General features: G+C 39.2%; 1 protein-coding gene across 1 annotated transcript in view; it reads right to left on the reverse strand.

Annotated features, from left to right (window-relative positions):
* Window positions 1-19,593, reverse strand: part of LOC126176558 (uncharacterized) — a 179,239-nt gene that overhangs the window by 13,489 nt on the left and 146,157 nt on the right. The window contains exon 12 of the mRNA XM_049923718.1: window positions 8,202-8,329. Within this exon, the coding sequence (XP_049779675.1) occupies window positions 8,202-8,329 (128 nt within the window). The remainder of the gene's footprint in view (window positions 1-8,201; window positions 8,330-19,593) is intronic.

Raw genomic sequence — 19,593 nt, forward strand, 5'->3', positions numbered from 1 at the left:
CCAGAGGTTGTGGAGAGTTTCGGAGAGAGCATTAGGGAATGATTGACAAGAACAGGGGAAAGAAATACAGTAGAAGAAGAACGGATAGCTTTGAGAGATGAAACACTGAAGGCAACAGAGTCAAGTAGGTAAAAAGACAAGGGCTAGTAGAAATCTGTGGGTAATAGAAAAGATATTGAATTTAATTGAAGAAAGGAGAAAATATTAAAATGTAGTAAATGGAGCAGGCATAAAAGAATACAAATGTCTCAAAAATGAGATCAATAGGAAGTGCAAAACAGATAAGCAGGGATGGCTAGATGACAAATGTAAGGATGAAGAGGCATATATCACTAGGTGTAATATAGATACTGCCTACAGGAAAATTAAATAGACATTTGGAAAAAAAGAGAACAATTTGGATGAATATCAGGAGCTCACATGGAAAACCAGATCCAAGCAAAGCAGGGAACACAGAAAGGTGTAAGGAGTATGTAGAGTGTCTGTACAAGGGTGATGTACTCTAGGGAAATATTATGGAAACGAAAGAGGATGTAGGTGAATATGAAATGGGAGGTACAACACTGTGTGAAGAATTTGACAGAGCACTGAAAGACCTAAGTTGAAACAAGGCCCCAGGAGTAGAGAACATCCTATTAGAACTACTGATAGCGAGAGCCAGCCCTGACAGAACTCCACCATCTGGTGAGCAAGACGTATGAGACTGGAAAAGTACCCTCAGACGTCAAGAAAGCAGGAGTTGACAGGTGTGAAATTACTGAACTATCAATTTAATAAGTCATGGCTACAAAACACTGACACAAATTCTTTACAGATGAATGGGAAAACTGGTAGAAGCCAACCTTGGGGAAGATCAGTTTGAATTCCATAGAAACGTTGGAACACGTGAGGTAATACTAATCCTATGACTTTAGTTAGTAGATAGGTTAAGGAAAGGCAAACCTACATTTCTAGCATTTGTAGACTCAGAGAAAGGTTTTGACAATGTTGACTGGAATACTCTCTTTCAAATTCTGAAGGTGGCAAGTGTAAAATACAGGGAGGGAATGGCAATTTACAATTTGTTCAGAAGCCAGTTGGCAGTTATAAGAGTCAAGGGGCATGAAAGGAAGCAGTGATTGGGAAGTGAGTGAGACTAGGTTGTAGCCTATCCCTGATGTTATTCAACTGAGACATTGAGCAAGCAGTAAAGGAAACAAAAGAAAAATTTTGAGTAGGAATTAAAATCCATGTAGAACAACTAAAAACTTTGAGGTTTGCCAATGATACTGTAATTCTGTCAGGAGTTGAACAGAATGGACAGAGTCTTGAAAGGAGGATATAAGATGGACATCAACAAAAGCAAAACTAGGATAATGGAATGTAGTCAAATTAAATGAGGTGATACTGAGGGAATCAGATTGGGAAGAGAGACACTTAAAGTAGTAGATGAATTTTGCTGTTTTGGGAGCAAAATAACTGATGATGGTCAAAGCAGAGAGGATATAAAATGTAGACTGGCAAGAAAAGTGTTTCTGAAGAAGAGAAATTTATTAACATCAAGTATAGATTTAAGTGTCAGGAAGTCTTTTCTAAAAGTATTTTATGGAGTGTAGCCATGTATGGATGTGAAACATTTATGATAAATAGTTTATACAAGAAGAGAATAGAAGCTTTCAAAATGTGGTGCTACAGAAGAATGCGAAGATTAGATGGGTAGATCACGTAACTAATGAAGTACTGAATGGAACTGGGGAGAGGTCGAATTTGTGGCACAACTTGATGGGAAGAAGGGACTGTTTAGTAGGTAGTGTTCTGAGGCATCAAGGGATCACCAATTTAGTACTGGAGGGCAGTGTGGAGGGTAAAAATCATAGAGGGAGGCCAAGAGATGAATACACTAAGCAGACTCAGAAGGATGCAAGGTGCAGTAGTTTCTTGGAGATGAAGAAGCTTGCACAGGATAGAGTAGCATGGAGAGCTGCATCAAACCAATCTCTGGACTGAAGACAACGGTGAGAACAACAAAAACTCTTATTTAGAGAATAATTACATGTAAGCACAATTTTGCTTACTTCCTGGATCCCTACTCATCAGTGTTGGCACCACCTCCCTATACACCAACATCACTCATGCCCATGGTCTTACTGCTATTGAACACTACTTTTCCCTACATCCTTCAGACTCCAAACCCACTACCTCATTCCTCATACAGCTTACTGACTTAGCCTAACCAACAGCTACTTCTCATTTGAAGGGAAGTTATATAAACAAATCTGCAGCACAGTCATGAGCACTTGCATGGCACCTTTCCATGCCAACATTTTCATGGGACATGTAGAGGAGACCCTCCTAGCCTCCCAAAACACCAAACCACTGGTTCAAGTTCATTGATAATATCTTTATGATCTGGATCCAGGTCCAAGATGCCCTAACTTCGTTCCTTCACAACCTCAACTCCTTCTCCCACATCTGTTTCACATGGTCCTCCTGAACACAGTGTGCCACCTTCCTAGATGTTGACCTCCTCCTCTCTGATGGCTCCATCTGCACTTCTGTCCACACTAAACCCACCAACGACCACCAGTACCTGCATTTTGACAGCTGTCACCCCTTTCATACCCAAAAAATCCCTCCCATATAGCATGGCTACCCATGGACGGTGTATCTGCAGTGACAAAAACTACCTTACTCAGTATGCTGAGGGTCTCATTATGAACTTCACAGATAGGCACTCTCCCTCTGACCTAGTCTGCAAACAGATCTCCCATACCATTTCCCCTTACAACCCCATTCTCCCACCACCCCCAAAACCCAGCCACAAAGGAGTGTCCCCTTTTTCACCCAGTGCCACCCCGAACTGGAACAACTGAATCACGTCCTTCACCATGGCTTTGGTTATCTGTCATAATGTCCTGAAATGAAGGACATCCTACCTGAGATACTTCCCACCCCTCTTAAGAGTAGTGTTCCATTGCCAACCCATCCTCCACAACAACCTAGTCCATTCCTATGCCACTCCCAATCCCAACTCCTTGCCACAAGGATCATATCCCTGTGGCAGGTCCAGGTGCAAAACCTGCCAAATCCACCTGTCCAGCACTTCCTATTCCAGTCCTATCACATGTTTATCCTACCCCATCATGGGCAACCCACCTAAGAAAGCAGCCATGTTATTTACCAGCTCTGCTGCAATCATTGCACAGCTTTTTATACTGGTATGACTACCAACTAGCTGTCCACCACGATGAATGGCCACCACCAAACAGTGGCCAGGAGCAAAGTTTACCACCCTGTGGCACAACATGCAGCTGAACATCACACACTTGATTTCAATGGCTACTTCACTACCTGAGCCATCTGGATCCTTCCCTCCACCACCACCAGCTTTTCTGAACTTATCCTTGCAACACATTCTCCACTCCCATGATTTTTCTAGCCTCAACCTATGGTAACATACTGCCCCACACCCTCCACCCAACAGTTTCCACACGTCCTATCATCTCCTACCCATTCTTGTCTCCCAACTTGTTTATTTGCAGCCCTCTGTCAACACATTCACCCATCTTTCCCCATTACTCTCATTTTTTTTTGTTCCTATTTTACCCACCTTCCTGCCTCACAACCTCCTGACAATATGCCTAGCCTAGTCCCTGCACTATGCCTAGTCTAGTCCCTGCACACTCACCAGACAGCATACTTCTCTCTCCCCACCCATACACTACTATCCTTACCCCTTCCTGTTCCCCTTCTCCTACCCCTTTCCTTCCTCTCCCCTCCCCTGTCCCTACCCCCTCCAGATTGCTGCTTGCATCCCATGTGTTGTTGCATTATGGCCTGAGAAGCTGGAGTTGGCGGTCATGCGTGCGGGATATGTCATTGCTTGCTTGTGTGTGTGTGTGTGTGTGTGTGTGTGTGTGTGTGTGTGTCTACTGATGAAGACTTTGACTGAAAGCTACAGGTGAACATCTTTTAATCATGCCTGTCTGCAACTTGACATATCTTCTTTACAGTAAGAAGCAGTCTATCTTTCCTACATTGTTAATTATTTTTCAGTCATCCCTCATGCAGCTGATCATTTGGGCATGATTTGAAATTGTGCATTCAGTGAGTGCTTGCTATATATACATCTTATATTTTCACAGGTTCAGCTAGTCCATTTTTCCATTTAATGAGCCCATAACTTGAACTTTTAGCTTCATTTGCCATTTTTATGAAGACTAATGCAAAATTGTGTGACAAAAAATGGATTTTACAATTTCATCACATGTTATTCTTTCAGCTTATGAAGATTGGTTGTGAATCGTTTTACTACTGACTAACCTGCAAGAAATAAGGAACACTCACAAACACATGACCATTGTGCATTTGAGACTTAACTGTATGATTTTTTTCACTTAATACATGTTTGAACAGTGTCATGGACAGGAACTGCAAGGTACATTGTCCACAGTAGCTTGAAGACATGAGAAACTGACAAAACTTCATGGTAGAAAGTGACATTGGCAGAACAGCGAGTGGAAGTGATCATTATCCAGATGGTCCAAGTGGATGCATGTGGATGGGACCAGTATGGTGCACAATGAAAGCAAGAGAGACAGACAAGTACCAGCAGCATTGGTTTTATAAAGAGTAGTTATCAGGATTAGTAGCCATGCTAGATGAAATTACTTAGTTATCAAGCAATAATGGTTGAAAAATCATAAAAGTATGCCTAGGAGCCCAAAATCTTGTGGAGGGAGGGGGGTGGGATGGGGGAAGGGAATATATGGGAAAATCTTGGGGGCCTTTTTTAAATTCAGTGCAACTGACAGTGTTACAGAGGACTTTGACACTGTGAAAAAGAATTTTGGGAGGAAGTGGTAAGAAAATCAGTGAAACCAGAAATAAATTCAAACAAAATTGGAGGGAACAGGGAAGGAACAGATAACTGAGAGTCCAGTTACCCTGAAGCTTTGTGGAAGATGAAAACTAAATCACAAACTTTATTTATTCAGTCACACACGATGTGAATAGTATGGGTGTCATAAAAATATTCACAGAGTATAAATACACACATAAAACGTTTATTCTATTGCATATTTGTACAGATTATGTCAGTATTATTTTGTTTAACAGCTATTGGTTCAAAATCATTTTTCTAATTCATTTTGAAGATAATCATCAATACTACAAACAATTTTATTAATAAATAGTTTTTAAACCTTTCGTGGAGGTATGTAAGTCATATTTGCTTTTGATCATTCAGCGAGTCTTTCTTATAACTTTGTCATAAAACACATTGTTGAGCTTTCATTTTCTTTTTCATGCTGAAACATAAGTGGCGACTGGATCTGGCCCAGTGCCCCTGTATCTACATCTACTTCTAAGTACATACTATGCACTGCTGTGAAGGGCATGTAACAGGATGTACCATACTGTATGACATATCACAGTTTTTTCCTGTTCCATCTGTGCACAGAAAGATTGACTTCTTACATATCTCTGTGTATGAAGTAATTAGTCTACTTTAGTTTCATGCTTCTTATGTGAGGAATACATAAGGGTAGAGGCAGTTAAAGTATATTCCTAAATTCTTCATGTAATATTGGTTCTTGAATCTTTGTGTGCAGGCTTTTGTGGTATTAATTGTACTTATCTTCAAGTGTCTGCCAATATAGACTTTTCAGACTTAATATGAAATTTTTCCTTTGAGTCAACAGATCTGCGACCATTTGTGGTATCTTCTTTCTATATGTTCAATACTTTTTATTTGCCCCACTTAATATGTGTCTGACACACTCAGCCAATGTTGTAAGATGTGATGTAGAACTGTTTTATATGTAGTCTCCTATGCACGTTTACTGCGTTTTCCTAGTGTCTTGCCCATATACTGCAGTCTGCTGCCTGATTTATCTATGATTGAGCCTATGCCATTATGCTACTTAATATTGCCACATATGGTTACAAACATGTTGTGAATTGACTAATTCCAACTGCGTCTTGTTGATATGGCTGTGATAGGATATTATCTTTCTGTATTTTGTGATGTGTGCAGTTTTACATTTATGAAAATTTAAAGCAAGTTGGCAATCTCTGTACCACTTTGAAATGGAGATCTGCCTAGATATTTGTGTAGCTTTTTTCAGATAGTACTTCACTACAGATAATCATGGGCAAAAAGTTTGAAATTACATTTAGTATTGCCTACCAAATTACTGACGTGCAATATAAGCATTATGAAGCCAAATAGACTGTCCTGGGGCATGCCTCATGTTACATGTGTACATGAATCTCCTTCCAAGATAACACAGTGCATGGTTCCTGTATTACGAACAGTGGGTTAGCAAACATAGCTGGTGCCCAGGACATGAAGCTTTGTTATCAACCCTCAATCTCTAGTCCCCATTCACATCAGCATCTGGGGTAAGACACTAAACTTTATTCCCCCTACCCCATAAATACATGTAGCAATAAAATACATACAAATTACTCTAATAATAATATATTTTCCAAAAAATCTTGTTTGTCTTGAAGACCATTTAGGGATCTTCTGCAAGTGACACCTGGGATATGGTGGACCTCCTTGCCTCCTCCCCCCCCCCCCTCCTCCCTTCTTGGTACTCCACTTATCATAAACCTTCCCCCCTCCACCCTTCTGTTACCAACAATGATTACCAGTTGTTCTTGTACAAATGCTTAGGAATTCTATCACTAATTTTGTGCATCCATTTTAAGTAAGAAGGAAGTTCATAAACTAAAAAAATGGACTCATCTGGTTCTTGCAGATCTTAATCAAAATTATGGCTTGTTCAGTATTATTTTCATCTAGTTGGCATGATGGGTTCAGTTTCTGACAAATAAGCACTCTCTCATGTAATGAAGCTTTCTTATTTTGTTCTCATCATACTTCAGTATAATTTCACAGTTTCTACTCCCATGCTTTAACATCACATTTTCATGACAAATGCTTCACAAAATTCCTCCGTAACCCACTGGAATACTACTACTTCTTTCCATAGCTGGCTAATACACAATGACTACTGCTGATAATACTCATTAACAGACTGTACTGTACTAATACACAAAAATCAGTAACAAAGTTAGTTATCATAGCTCACAGCTATCTAAATATGTCAATCTTTACATCCAAAGAAATGTGAACATTATTGATATGATCTGAATTATTTCCAAAAAGATAGAAAAATATTTAACATCTCATAAAAACAATGATTATAGGAAACAATAAGTGTTATATTAATGGTGTGTCAAGGAGGTAAATACCTTATTATCTGGTGTATCATAATCTATGATAATCCACAAAAAATGAGGTATCTGTGCAGTTCCATTACACACACAAAAAGTTCCTCAGTCCAGTGCCATATTTTGTTTGATACCTCATATGATTGTGCCTTCCATCACAAAAGTTGGTGTGGTACTGAGACAAATGCTTTTTGGAAATCAAGAAATAATGCCTCCACCTGACTACCTGGATCTATGAGTTTCAGCATGACATTTGCAAAAAACTCATCAGGTTTCTCATGACTGATATTTTATGATACCTACCGGTTGGCCTGGAGGAAGTATCCTGTTTAAATAATTCATTATTATCAAGCTCAGAATGTGTTCTAAAATTCTACAACACATGTCTGTCAGTGCTATTGAGTTCTGTATGTTACTTTCGTTATTCTTTTTCTAGATAGCCAGACTAATGCTTTCTTCTGACCACTGGGCACATTATTTTATTCAAGGGCTTCTCAGTCCATTATGGTTAAACTGAAGGTAATCCAGTTGAGTATAGAAACTAATAGTGCCTCCACAGGCCCTGGAGCCTTGTATATTCCTAAAATTTACTGCTGTGTATACAGATGATGTCACATTTGTAAGCATGGTCTCAGAACTTCTATGTTTGCAGATGCTGTGTTGGTGTGCTTAAGTTTCACACCCTGTATCACAAGCTTTGTCATGAATGTTTATTTTCAGAATTCTACATAATGTGATGACACACCAAAAAGGTGTAACATATTATTAAATAATTGTTATTTTGTAGTCATTGACAAAGATAAATACTAGTTTTTGTCTTTATTTGCTAAATTGTTTATCTGAATATTTTTATTCAGTTTACTCATGAAGAAAATAGATGTTACAGGACTGTCTGAAACTCGTGGTAACACTCTGATAGTAGGATTAAATTGTGACACTCACATATGTTTTTGTGTTGTATCTGAAACATAAAGACTTACTGAATGTCTTTGTTGTGGAGCTTTCCTCTTTTTCCTCAGGTACCATACACCAAAAATAGCAACATCTGTGACAAACATTACTACTCCCACTGTTGTTCCTATAACAGCGCCTACAGACCAAGATGAATCTGCAAAAAAATAAGACTTCAGTATAGTAGAACACTGGAAACATATACAAAATTTTAACAAAAAGGCCATTCCCAGCAAATGTGCAGCCATTGACCTACTACAGATCATGTTTTCTTCTATTAATCGTTTAGACACTGTGGATCCCTACAGAAACAAAATTTTAAGACCAGCACATCATTATGTCATTGATAAGTTAATTATTTTTTCAATTAGTTACTTGATCCATTGATTAAATTCATGATAAACTTTGTAATGTATATACAACTAAAGAAATAAAAAGTAGTATTTATATAGCTACGTGTTGGCCACTTACAGTTTTTTTTTTTTTTTTTTTTTTTTAATAACAACTAATTACCTTAACTCAAGAATACCTTTATGGTGTAGAAAGAGTTGTTAAAGGAAACAACTTTAATCCATATCTGAAAACAATTCCACTATCTGTGAGACATTTTATTTCCATGGGTAGGCTGTCAAAGAGTTTTATAGCTGCATGTTAGACACCTTTCTGTGACAGAGTTAGATTCACTAAAGAGTAATGAAGATCTTTCTTCTTCCAGTATGAATATTTCTGTGACTCTCAAATTTTGATACATTATTGATGAAATTTCATAAATGAATAAATGTACTGTGAGGCCATGGCCTAATATTCCCAGGTGCTTAAATTGATACCTGCTTGCTTAAAGTGATTCCTACAAGATGAGAGCAAAAAGTAAGGGAAATTTTAATTCTGCAGGTTTTATATATCAGATTTTCAATTTTATTTTGTCTTGTTTGCACACGTTCCTCATGTATGTTTGCAGTTCCAGCTGTTTTGAATATTTATTTATTGCTGACAATTGAAAAGGCTATACTTATTTCCAAATGCTTACTGAATTTTTATTTTCAAAATACATAGATCAAAGAATTTACATTAAAGGAATAAAATGCAGCTCTGCATTGAAAATTTTGACAGTGGCTTTTGACAAATCTGCTGTGAGTAAGACAAGAGTTTTGTTGTGACTTGCCGATTATTCAAAGTGCCGCCGCGCAATTACGCACGTCCTCTACGTGTGGCGCTGTCTGCCAGCCATGCAGCAGCTGCGCTACCTAAGCAGCCAGCCGAGCAGCGGCCGCTAGACTGAGACTCAGTGTTTAATCGAATGCCAACTTGTACACAGGTCAACTTACTCAGTGACTTATATGTGTTGTTGTGTTGTCCGAAATATGTGTTAAATTTGAAGATTTAACAATTGGCAACGAGGTAGTGGATTTTTCCTTTTCACCGTTGACTCACAGGGTTCCATGGCTACTGTCGAGCAGCTCTTGCATGATCTCCTTGAACAGCAAACGCTTCTAACAGCGGCGATTCGTGATTTCGTCGCAGCGTCAAATTCGGGGCGTTTCTTGTCATTGGCTGTACCTCCTTTTCCACCTTACGACGAGACGGCGGAAGACTGGTCTGATTATGAAAAACGTCTTTGACAGCACTTCTTGGCATTTCATGTCACGGACAAACAACCATGTAAGTCTCTGTTCCTTTCCTGGATTTCACCCCAAATGTATCGGTTGTTGTCGCAATTGGCTCCTTTGAAGGATCCTGCGTCTTTGTCCTTTGCTGAAATGTGCTCCCTTCTGTCTGTCTATTTTCAAAAGCAAATGCATGTGGTAGCCTCTCGTGTTGCCTTTTATCGTTGTCAAAAACAACCAAATCAGTCCTATCACGCTTGGGCTGCGGAACTTCACGGCCTCAGTCGAAAGTGTCAATTTGTTACTGACGTTCACAAAGAATCCTATGCCAATTCCATGGTACGGGATGCTATTATCTGGACCGGCGCCCGACAAAGAAGTTCGGCAACGTGCCCTTCAATCGGCGAGTCACAACAAGTTTAAAAGTAGTATAAACTTTTTAAAGAAGATTGCGAAGTCATTGAAGACGACCACTCTGGATACTCTTGCACATCAATTACAGATAACGATATGGAATAAATAAAGTAAATGGTTCTAGAAAATTGCCAAATCATCATCAGAGAGGTTGCTGATGATATTGACATATTCCTTGTCTCATGCCAAGCAGTATTTTCAGATGATTTGGGCTGAATCATGTAGCAGCAAAGTTTGGTCTGAAATTGTTAAATTTTGACCAAAAACTATGTCTCATAGACATCGCTCAGGAATTGGTAAATCAAGTTGACAATGATCCAGAACTTCTAAATAAAGTTATAACAGGTGAAAAAACATGGATATATGGTTGTGGCATTGAAACCAAAGCCCAAACATCCCAATGGAAATTGCCTGAAGGCCCAAGACCGTAAAAAGTTCGACAAGTTTCATCACATTTGAAGGTTCTTCTTACTGTTGTCTTTGATTACAATGGGATTGTGCATTGCAAGTTCCTGCCTTATTGTCATACAATCAATAAGGAGTACTACATAATGATAAATGATCTGCCATCATTTATCAAGTCCACCACTGTGTTGTATGCAGATGATACAACATTTCTTCATGCTAGTGATGATTTCAATAACCTTAAAACTTGTGCAGCAAAGACAATTGACCAAGTATCCCATTGGTTCAAGGCAAATGGATTCCTGCTGAATGAAAACAAAACACAGCAGATGGTTTGTAGTCTTAGAGATAAGCTTCTGTCAGATGATCCAAGTTATGTCAAATTTTTGGGGGTATACATAGATGATAAATTATCTTGGGGTCAACATGTACAATATATTAGTGGTAAGTTGTCAAGAGTTATTTACCTGTTAAGGTGACTTATGGTTGTGTTCCTGCAAAATATGTTAGAATATCCTATTTTTCATTCTTTCAAAGTATAATAACATATGGAATTATTTTGCGGGGGAACTCTAGCTGTGTACATGACATATTAATACTGCAAAAAAAAGCTATTAGGATAATTACTGGTTCTGCATATAAGGCACACTGTAAACCATTGTTCTGTGAACAAAAAATCATCATTGTTATAAACTTGGTACATATACTATGTTCTAATTTATACCAAGAAGAAATTACCAGAAACAACAACCAGAGAAAATGTACATAGCCTCAATACAAGAAGGAATAGGTGCCCCTATATTCCTTACCACAGATTGTCAAAGTCACTCAATAGCTATGAAATCATGGGGTACAAATCATTTCATAATCTTCCTCAATCTGTTCAAGAATTACCTGAACAATTATTCAAACAAACAATTCATGACTGGCTAGTCCTCCACCCATTCTACGATATAAGAGAATTTACCAACTGTAATATAATACTATAATGTTAACAACAAACCTGTTGTTTCTTTCAAACTATTAATTGTATTTTAGTATGTATATGACGTTGTCTATTGCTGTAATGGCCAAATGACAATAAAATTATTATTATACTATTATTTATATTATTATTATTATTATTATTACTTGGAAGTTACATGCTGTTAATGTGAAGCAGTCCAAAGAAAACAACCAGAATTGTGGCAAAACCACTCATGGAAATTGTATCATGATATTTCTCCCACCCATACCTCAATATTCCCTGAACATGGCACCCTGCAATTTCTTTCTGTTCCTGATATTGAAGAGGACCTTGAAAGGATGTTGTTTTGGCACCACTGATGAGACAGGAAAAGAATATCTGAAGAAGGTAAACAATGTGACAAAAAGTGAGTTCCAGAAGTGCTTCCAAGATTGGAAAAAGTGCTGGCACAAGTATATTATATCTGAGTTGGGTTACTTTGAGGGGAACAGAGCTGATGTTGACGAGCAGATAAAGATCCTTTAATATAAACAAAAACTCCCATTTCTTTTTGATGACACCTCACATTTGTGTGAACTACACACATAATTCTAATTACTTTCTTTTGTGCAATGAATATCTTTTACCTAAGCAAGAAGTTACCCCAGAATATTATCCCATAAGACATGAATGAATGAAAATATGCTAAATGTCTTAACTCACTAACTTCTATATTCCCAAAGCTAACAATTATTCTTATGGCAAAAGTAACTGAAACTAAACATTTTAGCAAGTCTATTGTATGGCTTTTTCCAATTTAATTTTTTATCAATATGCACACCTAGGAGCTTAGAATTTTCTGTCATGTTTATTACATCTTATTGGTATAATAGGTAAGTAGGATGAGGGATTTTTTTTGACAATACAAAACTAGATGAGCTGCATTTTTTTGAACTTTAAAGATAGCCTATTTGTGCAAAACCATTCACTAACTTTCACAAAAACATAATTTACCATTTTGATGTTTCTTTGCTCAGCTTCATAACAATGCTTTTGTCATCTGCAAACAGGAATAATTCTAAAACTTCCTGGCAGATTAAAACTGTGTGCCGGACCGAGACTCGAACTCGGGACCTTTGCCTTTCGCGGGCAAGTGCTCTACCAACTGAGCTACCCAAGCACGACTCACGCCCCGTCCTCACAGCACTACTTCCGCCAGTACCTCGCCTCCTACCTTCCAAACTTTACAGAAGCTCTCCTGCGAACCTTGCAGAACTAGCACCATGGCTAAGCCATGTCTCCGCAATATCCTTTCTTTCAGGAGTGCTAGTTCTACAAGGTTCGCAGGAGAGCTTCTGTAAAGTTTGGAAGGTAGGAGGCGAGGTACTGGTGGAAGTAAAGCTGTGAGGACGGGGCGTGAGTCGTGCTTGGGTAGCTCAGTTGGTAGAGCACTTGCCCGCGAAAGGCAAAGGTCCCGAGTTCGAGTCTCGGTCCGGCACACAGTTTTAATCTGCCAGGAAGTTTCATATCAGTGCACACTCCACGGCAGAGTGAAAATCTCATTCTGGAGGAATAATTCTGCCTTCTGTTCCAAATAAAATGGCAGATCCTTAACATAAAACACTGAGCCAATGATCAAAACCTGTGGGACTCCTATTGTTATTTATCACCTGCAAATGATGTGACATACCCCTTTGTATTACCTGAACAGCCTGGAGTAACTTTCTGCATCCTGTTTCTTAAATGAGAGCTAAACTAGCCATTTACTGAACTATGTATTCCATTAAAACCTTATCTTTTCTAATAGAATATTATGACTGACACAGTTGATAATAGCTGGATCAGTAAATGACCCATCTGAAACACAAACTGTGATTGGCTAAGTATCCTATTATTACACATAGGCTGACAATCCTAAAGAACATCACTTTCTCAAAAATTTTACAAAATGATGTTATGAATGGCATGGGGGAATAGTTATTGACAGCTGTAGAGTTACCTTTCTATACAGAAGTCTTACAGTAGCAAACTTCAATCTTTTTGGGAAAATTCCATGAGTTGATGATGCTTTACATAAGAACATTACATACTAAAGGTCCAAAATTTTGTAGCATCTTATTGAAGGTATTATCCGAACCATATGAACTTGTAGCAATGGCAAGAACAGTCATCAAAAGTTAAAGATAATGAAAACAATCCCCATGCAAAAGAATCAGAGTTTTGGGTTCTTTGGCAAAAGAGAGAGTAGTTTGATCTGGTAAATGCAAAGTGTTTGTATTTGGCTTGTGCTGCGTGAAGCAATATTCAATAAAGTTCTTATTGTTCACTAAACAAGGTCTATTCAACCATCATTAGATATGATCCACTGAGACAACAATCACTACAAACTTTTTAGAGTCATGATGATCATGGAGGTGTGGGATTAATATATGTAGCACTAAATGTCATCTGTAGTGCTTATTCAGTGTATTGTTTCACTTTAGCTTCTGAATTATTTTCAACAGTTTTCTCACATATTTTTCAAAAGTAATTATTAAAACTGTGTGCTATACATGATCTGTCTTTTACAGTGCTCACATCCCCTTTAACAGAATTAGTGTCACCTTATATGGCTCCTTTCTCTGTTTCTCTTTTACCAGTATTCCATATGGATTTCATTGTATTATATGATCTGTCAGTGTCAGACAAGATGAGCTTACTATTGTATATCTTTTTTACAACTTTTCTTAACTTTTGCAGTACTGCCTATAATAAGGAAGTATTTCTGAGTTATTACTTGTTCTGGCTATGCAGTGCCTGCCTTTTTTTCATTTTGAAGAGATTCTGATGCCTGTAGTTATTCCAGATCTCTTTAATGTCTTGCCAATATTTTATTTCATTATCTTTTCCACCCAAGTCAACATTTTAAAAATTTCTTTAAAATATACAGTATTTTTTGTCATTGATTAGAGTATTTTTAGGCTGTACATGGAGCTAAGTTATGTAATGTGACTACGCTTCATGATCTGACACTCCATTTACCACTGGATGTGAATGTATCTCTTTAACTTCTTGTTGTTGAATGTATACGTTATCTACACTCCTGGAAATTGAAATAAGAACACCGTGAATTCATTGTCCCAGGAAGGGGAAACTTTATTGACACATTCCTCGGGTCAGATACATCACATGATCACACTGACAGAACCACAGGCACATAGACACAGGCAACGGACCATGCACAATGTCGGCACTAGTACAGTGTATATCCACCTTTCGCAGCAATGCAGGCTGCTATTCTCCCATGGAGACGATCGTAGAGATGCTGGATGTAGTCCTGTGGAACGGCTTGCCATGCCATTTCCACCTGGCCCCTCAGTTGGACCAGCGTTCATGCTGGACGTGCAGACCGCGTTAGACGACGCTTCATCCAGTCCCAAACATGCTCAATGGGGGACAGATCCGGAGATCTTGCTGGCCAGGGTAGTTGACTTACACCTTCTAGAGCACGTTGGGTGGCACGGGATACATGTGGACGTGCATTGTCCTGTTGGAACAGCAAGTTCCCTTGCCGGTCTAGGAATGGTAGAACGATGGGTTCGATGACGGTTTGGATGTACCGTGCACTATTCAGTGTCCCCTCGACGATCACCAGTGGTGTACGGCCAGTGTAGGAGATCGCTCCCCACACCATGATGCCGGCTGTTGGCCCTGTGTGCCTCGGTCGTATGCAGTCCTGATTGTGGCGCTCACCTGCACGGCGCCAAACACGCATACGACCATCATTGGCACCAAGGCAGAAGCGACTCTCAATACTGAAGACGACACGTCTCCATTCGTCCCTTCATTCACGCCTGTCGCGACACCACTGGAGGCGGGCTGCACGATGTTGGGGCGTGAGCGGAAGACGGCCTAACGGTGTGCGGGACCGTAGCCCAGCTTCATGGAGACGGTTGCGAATGGTCCTCGCCGATACCCCAGGAGCAACAGTGTCCCTAATTTGCTGGGAAGTGGCGGTGCGGTCCCCTACGGCACTGCGTAGGATCCTACGGTCTTGGCGTGCATCCGTGCGTCGCTGCGGTCCGGTCCCAGGTCGACGGGCACGTGCACCTTCCGCCGACCACTGGCGACATCATCGATGTACTGTGAAGACCTCACGCCCCACGTGTTGAGCAATTCGGCGGTACGTCCACCCAGCCTCCTGCATGCCCACTATACGCCCTCGCTCAAAGTCCGTCAACTGCACATACGGTTCACGTCCACACTGTCGCGGCATGCTACCAGTGTTAAAGACTGCGATGGAGCACCGTATGCCACGGCAAACTGGCTGACACTGACGGCGGCGGTGCACAAACGCTGCGCAGCTAGCGCCATTCGACGGCCAACACCGCGGTTCCTGGTGTGTCCGCTGTGCCGTGCGTGTGATCATTGCTTGTACAGCCCTCTCGCAGTGTCCGGAGCAAGTATGGTGGGTCTGACACACGGGTGTCAATGTGTTCTTTTTTCCATTTCCAGGAGTGTATAATGGTGCTAATATCTTGAACAACTTGGATAGGAAAATTTATGATTGATACCAGGTTATAAGTAGGTAAAAGCACCTCTAGATCACTTTTCATTGAAGAAATATACGTTTAAATCAACTCAAATTAATAATCCCTTCCTTCTGCTTGACACAAACACAATTAATCATCAAAAATTCACAGATTTCCCAACTGCCCAATGGGGATCTGTATACTGTAACAATCAGAAATATTACATTTATCAATAGTAACTCACAAGCACATGTTTCTATATCCTGATCTATACTTATTATAATATTTATATCCATTTTTTATAAATGTGACAACTCCTCTTCTATGCAAACCGAATCCATATGTATACGCAGCCAAGATTATTTATCCCTAGGGTTATATGGTGTCAAACAGAGACTGTCTTTGAATTTCTGGAGCATTGTAATAAGTAGACCTCAATTATCAAATATTGTTAATCTGTGTATTATGTCAGTTTATACTATAATTACATTTGATTGTGTTGATCATGTAGTTTCACTTAATAACTACTGCTTCATACATATGAGCAATGAGGTACATCAGTTTATATTATTATGTACATTTATTATGTTGATTGTGTAGTCGCAATGATTACTAAAATCATAAATTAATAACGTTGACCTAACCATCATGAAAATTAAGAAACATCTAACTTGCGTGAGTCTGAACTCTGATGTAAGAAAATTTGTTGGTCAATGTCAGAATTGTAGAGTGGCCAAGCTTAATTCTAGTATGCACCAGGACTTCTTATATTACAGATTGGAATGGATAGTGTCTTGAAAAGATGTAAAGTTAAATAAAACTCAAAAAGGGGTAAATGTGTGTAGTCAAATCATGCAAGTGATGTGAGAGAATAAAATTAGAAAATGTCACACTGAAAGTAATTGGTGAGTTTTGATAGTAAAATAGGTGATGATTTGCAGAAGTAAAGAGGATATAAATTACAGATTCGCAGTAATAAAAAGAGAAATATGTTAACATCTTGTATAGTTTTATATATTAAGAGGTCCAATCTTAAAGCATTTACCTGGAGTATGGTTTTAAATGGAACCGAAACTTGAACAATAAAGAGAAAAGAAGAGAACAGAAGCTTTTGAAATGTAGCATTACAAAAGAATGTTGAATATCAGATAGGAAGGACAAATGACTACAGAAGTAATAGGAACTTGCTGAATTTAGTCAGGGAAAAAATATCTAACAGGCACAGTTTTATCAAACAGTAGGTTACAGTAGTTATTCAGAAGTGAAGAGACCTACTCAGGGTTGATTAGTGTGGAGATCTGAAAAAAAAACAGATTTTTAATTGTAGGCCACAGTAGCAACAACTATGAAATTATAAATAATGGCATCCAAATTATTAGTTTTGGTAATGTTAGCTGTTCCTCAGTGATAAGACACTTGTTCCAGCATGTTCAATCACCAGGGAGCCATCTGAATTGGGGCTGAGAGTAGCACAATAAATGGTAATATATTTACTGACATTCAGAAGTATGAGTCTGGGACTGACAAGGAAATACTACAGGTTGTTATTCATAAAACAGTAAAATTTATGCTGAGTATTGTGCTCGTTTGGATCTAATTATCAAACAGACATGATGTAAAAGTCCATTTCTTTGTTGTTAATACTGATAAAGAAGGATATATATTGGTATTATCATTTCTCCCTAGCTTCTGAATGAAACCAACATTCACTGTCCTCCACCTCTCTACATGAAAACCAACATGCCTATCAACCAGGTGAATCATGTGAAACAGGACTTCACCAGCTTGGTGCAATGATGGAAAATGTTATACACTTTCAGAGGAAATTGCTCTCTGCATCTTTCCATTGATTGAGGTATGTTTGGTAATACAACCTTTGAATCCATGGTTAGAGCTGCAAATAGCATGGCATGAAGACCAATGTATGCTGGTGGATTGAGACCATGCTGAGAAGACAAAAGGAGGAAGCATCATACATCATAAAGAATGAGAAAATGGTGATCAACATCACAGAGAGTGCTGCTAGAAGGGGTTTCATCACCACTACTGCAGAACCTAGTGGTGAATTAACTCACCAAAGAGTTAAATGCTAGAGGTTCCTTTGCCAAGGATACACAGACAATTTAGTCATAGTAATACTTCATAAATCTGCAAGTATCTTACCATTAGAAAGTGGCACAATGTACTCTGGATGTTGTGTAGAACTTGTACAATAAACAAGATCGAATGGTCACTCCCAAGAAAATAATCCTACTATCATTCACAAGAAAGTATATCCAAGAAATATAGGAATGGTCAGGGAAATGCTGGCTGACTATATGGTAACTTCCAGCTGCTTCAGTAAAGCTTTCAAAATAACAATTGTAAGTAGGGAGCGGTGGAAGAATGAACCACAATACCATCTAGGAAACACAGTATGGTTTACTGATGGGTCAAAAACAGATGAAAATGATGGGGCCAGGATATAAGGGGTACAGTCTAGACTAGGGAGTACTATCTTTCCTGGGAAGTATTCCAGGTGGAATAATTGAAGGTGAATGGCAAGAATCTTCATAGCTGTTACACAGATCATGGCATCTGTATCCATTCAGGCAGCCAAGCAGCTCTGAAATCTCTATCAGACCCTGTAATGAGATCAAACATCATTGCAGAATGCCATGAAGCCCTTTTATGGCTACGGAAAGCCAGAGGGTAAATGTTGATGATGATGTGATGATGTTTGGTTTGTGGGGCGCTCAACTGCGTGGTTATCAGCGCCCGTACAATTACCCAATCTTTGCTCAGTCCAATTTCGCTACTTTCCTGGATGATGATGAAATGATGAGGACAACACAAACACCCAGTCATCTCGAGGTAGGTGAAAATCTCTGACCCCGCCGGGAATCGAACCCGGGACCCCGTGCTCGGGAAGCGAGAACGAGACCACGAGCGGCGGACAGGGGTAAATGTACTGTGGGTACCCTGTCACTCAGGAATTAGTGACAATGACCAAGGTGGTAGGCTGTCCAGGACAGGAGCTGGCCATGGGAACATCTGGAAACATTTGCACTCGAAGAAGCCCCCTATGAGTAGCCATGAGCTGAGTGCACCACACTTAATATTCCAATGTGAAGCATTGGAGGCTAAAAGAGACAGAATATTAAGGTCATTAATTCCTCAAGAAGTTGTATGTATTTCTTGAAGCACACTACTGTCTGGCTCTCTAGAATGACATGGAGAGAAACCACAAAATGTACTAAGTTTTGGTGTGGGAAACAGCTGGTTAAGACCACCATTCTTTCATCTCTTTTGGTAAATCAAATAAAATCAAAGTTTGCTCTAGAAGTTATAATTTTGTACATGGTTCAGGAACAGCAGAGGTTTGACACTGAAGTATGTACCTGCCTGGGTACATGGCTGCCATTAAACAGTGACCAACAATCTAATGGACCAAATAGTTGTAATATACAACCTCTGACAATAAAGTTCAGTGAATGAAGTCAGAATGGTCGATTAGGAAACACGCGAATAACAATGCTGCACCTGCATAGTGACCAGTATT

Source organism: Schistocerca cancellata, chromosome 3 (assembly GCF_023864275.1).
Source record: "Schistocerca cancellata isolate TAMUIC-IGC-003103 chromosome 3, iqSchCanc2.1, whole genome shotgun sequence".
Lineage (NCBI taxonomy): Eukaryota > Metazoa > Arthropoda > Insecta > Orthoptera > Acrididae > Schistocerca > Schistocerca cancellata.